Here is a 14,072-nt window from a genome sequence, read left to right on the forward strand (position 1 = left end):
AGAAAGTTTGAGAAATCATGTGGTTTCAATTTTTCCTTTCTCTTTGGAGTGTTACAAGCTCTTGGTGCATAGAAGATCTGTAAAGTTGCCAAGACTAAAGTCTCAAATCCAAACAAAAAGTTCTTTATAAAAGTTAAGACTTGTCTATGACCCCACATGTATACATCACTATGTGGGAAGATTTGCATAACGCCACCCAAGTATTCACACAAAAGGCAGCAAAACTTCTCGCTGTTGCCACTGCCGCCATGTGGAGAATCTGAGCCACTATAATCAGTATGGGAGTCGATGGTTCCATTGTTGAGCAAGTGATGGATTTGTGGACCATCAAGGCACAATGGAAAATAAAACCTATTAGAGTTTACCCAACATCTAGTTCAAAAGATGCATACAAAAATATCTGTAGTGCTTCAGGGGAGTGAGTGTTCAAATGGAACTCTTGGAGCAGGGACTCCAAGTGGCAGAAGAATTTAGAGCGCCATAGGCAACGGACCACTTAATTCATTAAACTGAGCTTAAACCAAGTTCACAGTATGTTTCTTTAAAGGTTACGTTAACTTCCCTACTGAGAAATGAGCCCTTCCTTCTGGAAAGAGCAACAGTAGACAATTTGCCCCACACTTACAGCACAAATCAAAACTGGTTAAACTAGACAAGAAAAACAGAAGCAATAAAAAGTTTATCCCATTTATTGGAAGCCAGCAATAGGGTTTTCCCCATTTATTAAAGTCCAGCTAAAGTCTTCTGTCGCCCTTGGACCATTACAGGACCGAGTGAGGCCTTGCCTTCCCACTGAACACCTAGAAGAGGCAAATACCCAAGTTAAGTAGAGCACATGAAGTGTCAAAAGTAATCTTAAAGCAGCTACCTACCCCCAATAGGAACATCACTTCCCCCAGCAGGACCACATGTTGAGTCACAGCAAGCACAAACCTGGTGGTTCCCATCAGCAGCAAGCCACCTGCAACAAGAAAAGTCAGACACGGCAGCTTCATCTTGTTCTTAAGCAGCATGAACATACCCGTTGGAAAAGGAACAAGATTTGTGGAGAGCGTCACTGGGTGCAGAAGCAAGAGTGGCCTTCACAGTACACGTCATGTAAATCTGCAAGGGGCATCGGTAAGGGTTCACAACCAAAGCAGATGGGAGGAACTCCAATTTCAGTCATTATAGTACGTACAGAAGGACTGGATCCTCCCTGGAACATGAAAGCCTCCAGCTGGAACCGGATCTTGTCTTCCTGGGTTCGAGGCAAGAAGTGGGAGCTGGAAACCGTAGCCTTGGCATCCACAAGGCACCTGATAAAGAGTGGGGACAATTCAGTGCACCTATAGCATCGAGTCACCGGACCGTACCAAAATTCTCAGGGACAAAGTGGGTAAAAAGCAGCTCAAGAACACCAGCTTCATGCATCAAGTGCCATGCTGCATCCCAATATGGCTACTTAAGCTTTGGGACAATTGCTCACAATTCAGTCTTTAACAGACTGCCGTTACAGTTACATGCACTCACTGTTAACTGGGTGGTCACCATAGCTAGTATCCTCCACAAAATTTAACCTTACTGGAGACCAAAGATACCACAATTATCTGGCAGCCACAGTCTTCATGCGGTGAATTCTGCCAAGTTTTGCATGCATTTAAGACTTGATCCCCAAACCAACCATGTTTGTGGTTTGAATACTGTAGTAAGGGTTCATAGAGCGAACCGATTCCTAGCCAGAGCACAAAAGATTATGGGAAACATTAGCCATTAGATTGTGTACAGGTCCACACTACAACATTAAGTAGAACGGCCAGGGACCCTTTGCATACGCTTTCTCAGCGATGCCAAAAAGCACTTACCAAGAGGAGCCAAACCTATGGTCACTTGACTCAATTCTCAGGGACCAAGTGCTCATTGAAGAAACTTGATCAGTTCTAGAGAAGTGACAGGACTTTACCCATGATTCTCAATGAAGGAATATCTCGGAACAGAAGTCACATCAGGTACTTGGGTGGCCACACAGCGGTCCACAAACACACGCAGTGGGACATGGTTGTACACCTTCACAGATGCCTCAATATTGATAGTGTCACCCAAGTAGTATATATTTGAAGGCCTCTGAAAGGACCAGTCATCTGCAAGAGGAAAGAATGTTTTAGTCACAGCCTCTCTCACAAAGCTGAAAATCTAAAAGAAACACACAGACCAATCATGAGGCTCATGGAGAACACCAAGACATCCTCGCCAACCTCCGTTGAAGCATAAGGAACCCAAGTCGGCCTAAGAGCATTACTGCTCACATTATGGAGCCTGCATTTCAAGGAGATACCAAATAAACCGGCTTCTAGTTGCAACACCACAAGAAACACTGCTTAGACACATCCAGTCAGTCACTCGCCTTTGATAGTGGCATTGAACGCCAACAACTGCACCCTCAGTACGGGTAATCGGCGTGCCAGCAAATGCCACAGGAGTGTAGGTAACCGCATAGGTGTAGACGAGCTCATCCTCGGTCATCTGTAAGAGATGGAAGCAGTTACCAAGTGGGTTCTGTTCAACTACACTTTAAGGTTAAAAAAAAAAAAAAAAGTTTTAACAGCCATGCCATAGAACTACTTTCAGTTCCCCAGAGCAGCTTTCGGTTATCAGATTTCAGAAACTGAAAAAAGGTTCTGTGGACATTTAACATTTGAGTAGCGATTGAGATCAATGAGGAACCCGTTTTTATAATTTAATCCAGTAAGACACTACAGTTCTTACCATCAACACACTATTGCAGTCCTGCAGTGCATATTCAAAGATGAGCACCCCAGAGGCAGAGTCCTCACCAACAACAGGACAGCCTCCCATAGACAAACCACTTGGCTGGATCAGCTGACCATTGCTGAACATATCCTTCTTCACCTCCACATGAACCCGGTTCTCACTGCATTGAACAGCCACACTACTGGGAGTCACAGGTTGCCTCAACTGGAAGTTCGCCGCCAACTCACGTTGCACTTCTGGGACAACTGGAAACTTCCAGTCCAAAGGCTTGACTGGACCCTGCATCAGCTGCTTCTCCTGAAGACCAAGAGGCTCTTGCGCAAATCTTCTGGAGTCAAGAACCGGAAACTGATAATCCTTTTGGAAAGGATTCAAGAACCCTTGAGAAGAAAGAGCATGACCTCTGGAAGCTGGAGCTGATTGTGGCTTCATGCTGCTTGAACTTTGACGGTGTTTCAAACTTCCCCAGGCACTCTTCAGATCAAAAGCCACAATCACAACCAACACTAAAACACCTTGCAAGAAACCCATTCTAACAAACTTTGCCACAATGCTCCAATGCACATCAGCGTTGGCTTTGCTATTTAGTAGAGCTTTGAATTAAGGTGGCTCCTCCCCTTTCAGCTTAATTGATTAACTTTGATTCTCCTCTGGGCTTGTAGAGTTTATTCATCCCCAATTGAAAAAAGTCAAGAACCTCACTAACCAAAAGAAAGCTACATGTGTATCTGAGATTCTAATCTTCGTTTGCTCACTGTTTTATAAGAAACACAAATGTTGTCCATTATAGATAGTTAATGGCATCTAAATAATTCATAAATGATTCATTAATAATCATAAATATTCATTGATAATTTTTGGTTTAATTTTCAGTGTAGTCACTATGTTTAATGGTAACATCATATATACCTAAATATAAATGAGTAGAAAGGAAAATATGAGTAAATTGGCAAGTTGGGAGGGACAAAGCAAGTCACCTCTAATTGTTCAGGTACAATAAGTGGGAAAAAACATTATTATAATTTTTTACTCTTCGTTGTGAATTTTTACTTCAATGCATGTCAATCCTTGCACAGGTGGACTGGCCATCTGGCCTACCGGGCACGTTCCCGGTGGGCCGATGTGCTGTTTTGGTCCATCCGCAAAAAATAAAAATAATTATCTCTTGCCATGAACAGGCCCATAAAAGTGGCAGGCTTACAGTAGGTGGACAGCCTAGAGGCCCTTTTTACCGCCGCACGTAACGCCGCCGCCGCGTCTGTAAAGCGAATTTGCAGCTTTTGACCGCTGAGTGGCGCTTTAACCATAAATAAATCAAACAAGCACATTTTCACAAACAGACGTCAGTTTTGCCTCACTGATGTGTTGTCGGCTTCAGTCACGGAAAATGAAAGAAAAACATTATAGTTCAAATATTTAATATATCTAAAATATTTAATGTAATATTCACAGATGAAAGTTTGGTACTTATGAAGTTATGTGCATTTCTCAGAACGAATTCAAGCTGGATGAATGTCGAGCCTGTGCCTGAGCCTGTGCTTATATTTTCTCTAAGCTACATGGTATTAAACCATATTTTAGATTTGATATATTTAAAAGGTGTGCAGTATTATTTGTATAATATGTATTATGTGTTATATTATTCAAAAGAAATTGTGGTTTACTTTGCATCGGAGCATTCATAATAATAGTAATTAATAATAATTATAATCAACAAAATGCACAGAATGTAAAAAATAACTTTATTAATTGACAACTTAAGTGATTTTAATGGAAGCCTTCTTTACTTGCTTTTAGGGCTGGGCGATAGCAAATGGCCTAAAAAAAAAAAATCAGATTTATGATTTAAATTGATTTTAAAATCAATATTCAAATGACAAAGAAATTTTTCAAAACAAGTTTTAATATAGTTATACATTTATAACTGAGACAAGATGATAAAAAAACTCTAATGTTATGACCTTAATGCTGGAAAGACCTTTATATTATTTTCATTTTTTTTTTATATGTTTATACTAGCCCATCATGCATCTAACCATCCACGCAGCGGTAAGAGCTGTTCAGATTCAAACTCCAGCTCCGCAATGAGTCAATGTGATGGATTCATTTTTTCTTATATAACTTTTGTAAATAGAGCAGTAACTCTACAGTGTCAAATCATCTGAACGCAGTCATAGGACATTTCGTCATAGAACGGGTCAGAAGTGTGAAAAAAAAAAAAAGGAAAAAAAAGCAATCTCTCTCTCTCTCCCTGCTGTTAGAAGCAGAGTGCGCAGACTCAGAGCTAATGCAAGTTAAGTACGGTAATAAAGCTTGCAGACTTGACACACTCATAGTGAATATATTTCAAATCAGCAAAATAATCTGAGGTGAACATTCACATGAACGTTTTCTATGATGCTCAAATTGCATTAAGAAGCATAATTTAGGTTGATCCAGCTAGCATGCATGTGTGGTCTCAAGCGCATGTCATGTTTCAATGGCAACCAGTGAGGGACACAATGACTTTGACCGCCAAACATTTTCTCCCATTTTTATAATATAACTCTAGTCAGAATACGCATGTGCACGGTTGCATTTGTCATCTGAGACTTAAACTGGCAACCTTCTGGCAACTATTCCGGCTCTCTAACGATAAGGCCACAGCTGGGTTAAATTTACATTTGGGTTAAATCAAACTTTTCAATTGCAATTTACAAGTGTATTTCTTTTACTTAAATTGCACTGCTTTTCCCTTCGATTTATTGTGAAAAATGATTTGGACATTTCTCTGCAACTCACCCATGGAAAAGTTTGGCTCCACAAATTGTATACTTGCAATAAATTGTAAATGACCTAAAGCCACAATAAAATAAAAAAGCCTTTGTTTGAAGTGTAGTGGTTTAAGCAATCATTACTAAAAATTTAAGTTCGCTGATAAACTGCTCAACATCAGGTTGAAGATGTGGAAGTTTGTTTCTTCAAATTTAGCAGCATGGCACCACTTGCTAAATGGATGCCCTGTAGTAAACGGGTGCCGTCAGAATGGGAGTGAATGGTTCCATTTCTGAACAAGTGATGGATTTGTGGACCATCAAGGCATAATGGGAAATTTTAAAATTATACATTTACATTTTTCACTTAGCAGACGCTTTTATCCAAAGCGACTTACAGATGAGGACAGTGCAAGCAATCAAAAACAACAAAAAGAGCAATGATATATACAGTAAGTGCTATAACAAGTCTCAGTTAGGTTAACACCGTACACGTAGCATGGAATTTTAAATAATATTGTAAATAAAAAGAAAACAGATAGAATAAAAAAAGAATAGAGCAAGCTAGTGTTAGAGATCTTTATACACACACACACACACACACACACACACACACACATACAATTGCATAATAAATGAAAAGAAAATATAATACAAAAAGATTAGAAAGGTAGTTAGAATTTTTTTTTCAAGAATAGAATTAGAATAGTGAGTGTTAAAGTTAGAGGGTCAAATAAAGATGGAAGAGATGTGTTTTAAGCTGATTCTTGAAAATGGCTAAGGACTCAGCTGCTCGGATTGAGTTGGGGAGGTCATTCCACGAGGAGGGAACATTTGATTTAAAAGTCCGTAAAAGTGACTTTGTGCTTCTTTGGGATGGCACAATCAAGCGATGTTCAACTTGCAGAATGCAAGCTTCTAGAGGGCACATAAGTCTGAAGTAACAAATTTAGATAAATGGGTGCAGAGCCAGTGGTAGTTTTGTAGGCAAACATCAATGCCTTGAATTTTATGCGAGCAGCAATTGGAAGCCAGTGCAAATTGATAAACAGAGGTGTGACATGTATTCTTTTTGGCTCATTAAAAATTTATCTTGCTGCTGCGTTCTGAATTAATTGTAAAGGTTTGATAGAATTGGCTGAAAGACCTGCCAAGAGGGCATTGCAATAGTCCAGCCTGGACAGAACAAGAGCTAGAACAAGGAGTTGTGCAGCATGTTCCGAAAGAAAGGGCTTGATCTTCTTGATGTTGAATAAAGCAAATCTGCAGGATCGAACAGTTTTAGCAATGTGGTCTGAGAAAGTCAGCTTATCATCAATCATAACTCCAAGGCTTCTAGCTGTTTTTGAAGGAGTTATAGTTGATGTGCCTAACTTGAAATGTGATGAAACGATGGGTTTTCAGAAATGTCTGTTAGACAAGTTGAGATGTGAATAGCTACCATCGGATCATCAGGATGGAATGAGAGGTAGAGTTGAGTGTCATCAGCGTAGCAGTGGTATGAAAAGCTATGTTTCTGAATGACAGAACCTAATGATGCTATGTAGACAGAAAAGAGAAGTGGTCCAAGAACTGAGCCCTGAGGCATCCCAGTAGGTAGATGTTGTGACTTGGACACCTCACCTCTCCAAGATACTTTGAAGGACCTATCTGATAGGTAAGACTCAAACCATTGAAGTGTGGTTCCTGAGATGCCTTTTGCCAGTAGGTTTGATAGGAGGATCTGGTGGTTAACCGTGTCAAAAGCAGTGGACAGATCAAGCAGGATAAGTACTGAAGATTTGGATTGTGCTCTTGCCAGTCTTAGAGCTTCAACAACTGAGAGCAAGGCCGTCTCAGTTGAATGTCCACTTTTGAAGCCAGATTGGTTGCTGTCAAGGAGGTTGTTGTGAGTGAGAAATGTAGAGACTTGTTTGAACACAGCTCGTTCAAGTGTTTTTGCAATGAAAGGAAGGGAAACTGGTCTGTAGTTCTCTAAACGAGATGGGTTGAGGTTGGGTTTCTTAAGTGGTGGAGTTATACGTGCCTGTCTAAATGATGAGGGAAAACCACCAGTGTGGAGGAACGTGTTGATGTCAGTGAAGGTACAACTGCAGGAGAGGAGATGGAATAGGATCAAGCGGGCAAGTAGTAGGGTGATTAGAAAGGATGAGTTTTGAGACTTCTGCCTCAGAGAGTGAAGAGAAGGATGTAAACAAGTGGAAGTTTGCTGATGATATGAGCTTGACTGATTGTTGTTTGGAAAATTGTGCACTAATGGGTTTAATTTTATCAATGATAAAAACGTTGCAAAGTCGTCAGCTATTAGAGATGAAGCAGGAGGGGGAGGACAAAGGAGTGAGGGAAATGTTTTATAAAGCACGCGAAAGTTAGACGAATTCAATTCAATTCAATTCAAGTTTATTTGTATAGCGCTTTTTACAATACAAATCGTTACAAAGCAACTTTACAGAAAATTGTTTCTACAATATTTAGTAATAGCTTATAAGTGGTGACTGTCAGTTTGTGCAAGTATGACAGGATTTGTAGAAAAATGTATACAAGTCGTAGTCAGCCGGATGATGAACATTATTAATATTATTATTAATTACCATATATGATTCAGTCACACTTGTAGCAATATTTGTTAGTTCTGTTGTTAATTCAGGGTTAGCATCATCTGAGGTCCTCTGATGGTCAGCATCATGACAAAACATAAAAAACAAATAGAGACATCATTAGCATAGCAGCCGTTCCAACGAAGTAGAATTAATTATTTTAACCCAAGCTAAAGAATATGCATGCACATTTGATCAGATAAAACTCACAATTTAATATACATTATTCAAATGCTTGGCAAAAGAGATGCGTCTTTAAAAAGTCCAGCGTTTTGTGACCTCAGGGAGCGTGATGGATTGTAACGTGGTAGAAGGCTAGTTAGGTACACAGGAGCTAAACCATTTAGGGCCTTATACGGTAGGTAAGTAATGATAATTTGTAACTGATAGGGAGCTTAATAGGTAGCCAGTGCAGAGACTGTAAAATTGGGGTAATATGATCAACTTTTCTTGACCTTGTAAGGACTCTAGCCACTGCATTTTGGACTACCTGTAGCTTGTTTATTGAAGCAGGACAACCACCTAGAAGTGCATTACAATAATCCAGTCTAGAGGTCATGAATGCATGAACTAGCTTTTCTGCATCAGAAATAGACATGTTTCATAGCTTGGCAATGTTTCGAAGATGGAAGAATGCAGTTTTTGTAACATGGGAAAAATGTTACAAAAGTTTTTGTAACATTTTGTAACATTTTCAAAAGAAGTTATGGTCTAATATAACACCCAGATTTTTGACTGTAGAAGTAGTAACCGTACATCCATCTAGTTGCAGATTGTAATCTACAGGATTCTGTGTAGTGTGTTTTGGTCCAATAATTAATATCTCTGTCTTATCCAAATTTAATTGGAGAAAATTATTGGTCATCCAATCCTTTAACACATTCTGTTAGCTTAGATAATTTAGAGGTTTCATCTGGTCTGGTTGAGATGTATAGCCGAGTATCATCAGCATAACAGTGGAAGCTAATTCAGTGTTTTCTAATATTACCGAGGGGGCAACATGTATATTGAAAATAGAAGGGGACCTAGGACGGATCCTTGTGACACTCCATATTTTACTGATGATAAATGAGATGACTCACCATTTAAGTAAACAAAATGGTAGCGATGGCACAGGTAGGATCTAGACCATCTTAAAGGCTGCCCTTGAACACCTGTAAAGTTTTGTAATTGATCTAGGAGTATGGCGATCTATGGTGAACGAGTTGTTAATTGTTATGGTAGCATGTCATTTTAGCACTGGAAACATTATCAGAGAAGATAGGAGTGACTGAATTTATACAATGAGAAAATAAAACCATTTGTGTTTACCCAACATCTAGTTCACAAGATGCATACAAAATATCTGCAGCGCTTCAGGGAAGTGGGTGTTCAAATGGAACTCTTGGGGCAGGGACTCCAAGTGGCAGAAGAATTTAGAGCGCCATAAGCAACAGACCACTTAATTCATTAAACTGAGCTTAAACAGAGTTCACAGTAGGTCGGTTTACGCTCCTGAGAAATGAGCCCTTCCTTCTAGAAAGAGCAACAGTAGACCATTTCCCCACACTTGCAGCACAAATCAAAACTGGTTAGACTAGACAAGAAAAGCAGAAGCAATAAAGTTTATCCCATTTATTGGAAGCCAGCAATAGGGTTTTCCCCATTTATTAAAGTCCAGCTAAAGTCTTCTGTCGCCCTTGGACCATTACAGGACCGAGTGAGGCCTTGCCTTCCCACTGAACACCTAGAAGAGGCAAATACCAAAGTTAAGTAGAGCACATGAAGTGTCAAAAGTAATCTTAAAGCAGCTACCTACCCCCAATAGGAACATCACTTCCCCCAGCAGGACCACATGTTGAGTCACAGCAAGCACAAACCTGGTGGTTCCCATCAGCAGCAAGCCACCTGCAACAAGAAAAGTCAGACACGGCAGCGTCATCTTGTTCTTAAGCAGCATGAACATACCCGTTGGAAAAGGAACAAGATTTGTGGAGAGCGTCACTGGGTGCAGAAGCAAGAGTGGCCTTCACAGTACACGTCATGTAAATCTGCAAGGGGCATCGGTAAGGGTTCACAACCAAAGCAGATGGGAGGAACCCCAATTTCAGTCATTATAGTACGTACAGAAGGACTGGATCCTCCCTGGAACATGAAAGCCTCCAGCTGGAACCGGATCTTGTCTTCCTGGGTTCGAGGCAAGAAGTGGGAGCTGGAAGCCGTAGCCTTGGCATCCACAAGGCACCTGATAAAGAGTGGGGACAATTCAATGCACCTATAGCGTCGAGTCACCGGACCGTACCAAAATTTTCAGGGACAAAGTGGGTAAAAAGCAGCTCAAGAACACCAGCTTCATGCATCAAGTGCCATGCTGCATCCCAATATGGCTACTTAAGCTTTGGGACAATTGCTCACAATTCAGTCTTTAACAGACTGCAGTCACAGTTACATGCACTCACTGTTAACTGGGCGGTCACCATAGCTAGTATCCTCCACAAAATTTAACCTTACTGGAGACCAAAGATACCACAATTATCTGGCAGCCACAGTCTTCATGCGGTGAATTCTGCCAAGTTTTGCATGCATTTAAGACTTGATCCCCAAACCAACCATGTTTGTGGTTTGAATACTGTAGTAAGGGTTCATAGAGCGAACCGATTCCTAGCCAGAGCACAAAAGATTATGGGAAACATTAGCCATTAGATTGTGTACAGGTCCACACTACAACATTAAGTAGAACGGCCAGGGACCCTTTGCATACGCCTTCTCAGCAATGCCAAAAAGCACTTACCAAGAGGAGCCAAACCTACGGTCACTCGACTCAATTCTCAGGGACCAAGTGCTCACTGAAGAAACTTGATCAGTTCTAGAGAAGTGACAGGACTTTACCCATGATTCTCAATGAAGGAATATCTTGGAACAGAAGTCACATCAGGTACTTGGGTGGCCACACAGCTGTCCACAAACACACGCAGTGGGACATGGTTGTACACCTTCACAGATGCCTCAATATTGATAGTGTCACCCAAGTAGTATATATTTGAAGGCCTCTGAAAGGACCAGTCATCTGCAAGAGGAAAGAATGGTTTAGGCACAGCCTCACTCACAAAGCTGAAAATCTAAAAAGAAACACACAGACCAATCATGAGGCTCATGGAGAACACCAAGACATCCTCGCCAACCTCCGTTGAAGCATAAGGAACCCAAGTTGGCCTCAGAGCATTACTGCTCACATTATGGAGCCTGCATTTCAAGGAGATACCAAATAAGCCGGCTAGTTGCAACACCACAAGAAACACTGCTTAGACACATCCAGTCAGTCACTCGCCTTTGATAGTGGCATTGAACGCCAACAACTGCACCCTCAGTACGGGTAATCGGCGTGCCAACAAATGCCACAGGAGTGTAGGTAACCGCATAAGTGTAGACGAGCTCATCCTCGGTCATCTGTAAGAGATGGAAGCGGTTACCAAGTGGGTTCTGTTCAACTACACTTTAAGGTTAAAAAAAAAAGTTTTAGCAGCCATGCCATAGAACTACTTTCAGTTCCCCAGAGCAGCTTTCGGTTATCAGATTTCAGAAACTGAAAAAAGGTTCTGTGGACATTTAACATTTGAGTAACGATTGAGATCAATGAGGAACCCGTTTTTATAATTTAATCCAGTAAGACACTACAGTTCTTACCATCAACACACTATTGCAGTCCTGCAGTGCATATTCAAAGATGAGCACCCCAGAGGCAGAGTCCTCACCAACAACAGGACAGCCTCCCATAGACAAACCACTTGGCTGGATCAGCTGACCATTGCTGAACATATCCTTCTTCACCTCCACATGAACCCGGTTCTCACTGCATTGAACAGCCACACTACTGGGAGTCACAGGTTGCCTCAACTGGAAGTTCGCCGCCAACTCACGTTGCACTTCTGGGACAACTGGAAACTTCCAGTCCAAAGGCTTGACTGGACCCTGCATCAGCTGCTTCTCCTGAAGACCAAGAGGCTCTTGCGCAAATCTTCTGGAGTCAAGAACCGGAAACTGATAATCCTTTTGGAAAGGATTCAAGAACCCTTGAGAAGAAAGAGCATGACCTCTGGAAGCTGGAGCTGATTGTGGCTTCATGCTGCTTGAACTTTGACGGTGTTTCAAACTTCCCCAGGCACTCTTCAGATCAAAAGCCACAATCACAACCAACACTAAAACACCTTGCAAGAAACCCATTCTAACAAACTTTGCCACAATGCTCCAATGCACATCAGCGTTGGCTTTGCTATTTAGTAGAGCTTTGAATTAAGGTGGCTCCTCCCCTTTCAGCTTAATTGATTAACTTTGATTCTCCTCTGGGCTTGTAGAGTTTATTCATCCCCAATTGAGAAAAGTCAAGAACCTCACTAACCAAAAGAAAGCTACATGTGTATCTGAGATTCTAATCTTCGTTTGCTCACTGTTTTATAAGAAACACAAATGTTGTCCATTATAGATAGTTAATGGCATCTAAATAATTCATAAATGATTAATTAATAATCATAAATATTCATTGATAATTTTTGGTTTAATTTTCAGCGTAGTCACTATGTTTAATGGTAACATCATGTATACCTAAATACTCATATAAATTATTAGAAAGGAAAATATTTGTAAATTTTCAAGTTGGGAGGGACAAAGCAGCCTGGAAGTCACCTCTAATTGTTCAGGTACAATAAGTGGGATAAAACATTATTATAATTTTTTACTCTTCGTTGTGAATTTTTACTTCAATGCATGTCAATCCCTGCACAGGTGGACTGGCCATCTGGCACACCGGGCACGTTCCCGGTGGGCCGACGTGCTTTTTTGTTATCTTGGGCCACGAATAGGCCCATAAAAGTGGTAGGCCTAGATTGTCGGCCCAATGTTTTTTTAATTGACACTGGGCTGCTGGCCCAAAACACTTTAGTCAAAATTATCACTAAAGTTAGGTTTTTTTTTTCTTCTGACAGAGGCGGCCCATGAAACACCTAGCTCAGCGGCCCATTGGTTGTTTTCCTGATTGACACTGGACTGGTCCAATCATATTTTTGAACAGCACTATGTATTGGATTTCTGCCTAAACACAGTTTCAGTGTGATCATGGAGAAGAAACGCAAAGGAGGTGCAGAGAAGTTGCGTGAGAAAAAGAAAAAATGCTGAGGCCAGAGTAATTGCAGTAATGAAGCCATGCCACCTGGGAACATTTTACCCGAAAGACTATGTTTGAAAAAAACTGTCATTCCGGAAATACAATTATATTTTTCTTAAATAACACATACTACCTATCTACATACCTTACTATTCTCATATAATATATAACAATGATGGTCTACAAAACAACAAGCTTTAAATGTATCGTATGACATTGCTTAAAAGAACATTATGTTGTATACTTGGTGTAAAACCATATGTCTATGCAGTTTAAGGCAAAAAAAAAACATTATTTTCCACATAATGTACATTATTGTTGCTCCTCAATGCCCTGCCTTTTTTATATTCTTTGATTTTTTTACAAAGCTCATCAGTCTGAAAACCGAGGTTTATGCTGATTGGCCAGCTATCCAATGCATTGTGATTGGCTGAATGCCTCAAGCATGTGACGTAATGTTACGCCCCTTAACATACTGCGATGCCATCTCTCGTCACGATGAGATAAAACCAGTTAATCCCATTACAAACAAGGCATTTGTTGCATCCATTGGGGACATGATTACTGATTATAATGACTCATGCAGTGTTTTTACCATAGACTGTATAAAAACATGGAAGTAGTGTCCGTGATGTCACCTGTAGAATCCTGAAGAGAGTTTTTGAAGCCTAAAGTGTGCAGAGCGAGCCGTCGCCATCTTGGCAGCGCGTCACCGCGCGACTCTCCCAGGCAATCAAAAACGTGCAAAAGGGTGGGAGCTGGTTGCTGAAGCCACACCCACCTAGCGCGACGGCTGTGACAGCAGTGTCAATTCCCCTGTCACTCAAGTGGCCA

The 14,072-nt window shown here is 40.8% G+C and overlaps 2 protein-coding genes across 2 annotated transcripts; both read right to left on the reverse strand.

Moving 5' to 3' along the window:
* Positions 1–673: 673 nt before the first annotated feature.
* On the reverse strand, positions 674–3,320 carry LOC127938766 (zona pellucida sperm-binding protein 3-like). The gene is made up of 8 exons (XM_052535614.1): positions 2,746–3,320; positions 2,384–2,502; positions 2,192–2,295; positions 1,943–2,120; positions 1,181–1,298; positions 1,022–1,104; positions 873–961; positions 674–800 (listed from the first exon to the last, which is right to left on the reverse strand). Exons 1-8 carry the CDS (start codon positions 3,280–3,282, stop codon positions 724–726), a joined length of 1,305 nt encoding a protein of 434 aa, XP_052391574.1. The 5' UTR covers positions 3,283–3,320; the 3' UTR covers positions 674–723.
* A 6,380-nt stretch (positions 3,321–9,700) lies between these two features.
* Positions 9,701–12,340, reverse strand: LOC127938767 (zona pellucida sperm-binding protein 3-like). Its single transcript, XM_052535615.1, has 8 exons — positions 11,765–12,340; positions 11,409–11,527; positions 11,220–11,323; positions 10,970–11,147; positions 10,208–10,325; positions 10,049–10,131; positions 9,900–9,988; positions 9,701–9,827 (listed from the first exon to the last, which is right to left on the reverse strand). Exons 1-8 carry the CDS (start codon positions 12,299–12,301, stop codon positions 9,751–9,753), a joined length of 1,305 nt encoding a protein of 434 aa, XP_052391575.1. The 5' UTR covers positions 12,302–12,340; the 3' UTR covers positions 9,701–9,750.
* Positions 12,341–14,072: the final 1,732 nt, after the last annotated feature.

Source organism: Carassius gibelio, chromosome A20 (genome assembly GCF_023724105.1).
Source record: "Carassius gibelio isolate Cgi1373 ecotype wild population from Czech Republic chromosome A20, carGib1.2-hapl.c, whole genome shotgun sequence".
In the NCBI taxonomy this organism is placed as follows: domain Eukaryota; kingdom Metazoa; phylum Chordata; class Actinopteri; order Cypriniformes; family Cyprinidae; genus Carassius; species Carassius gibelio.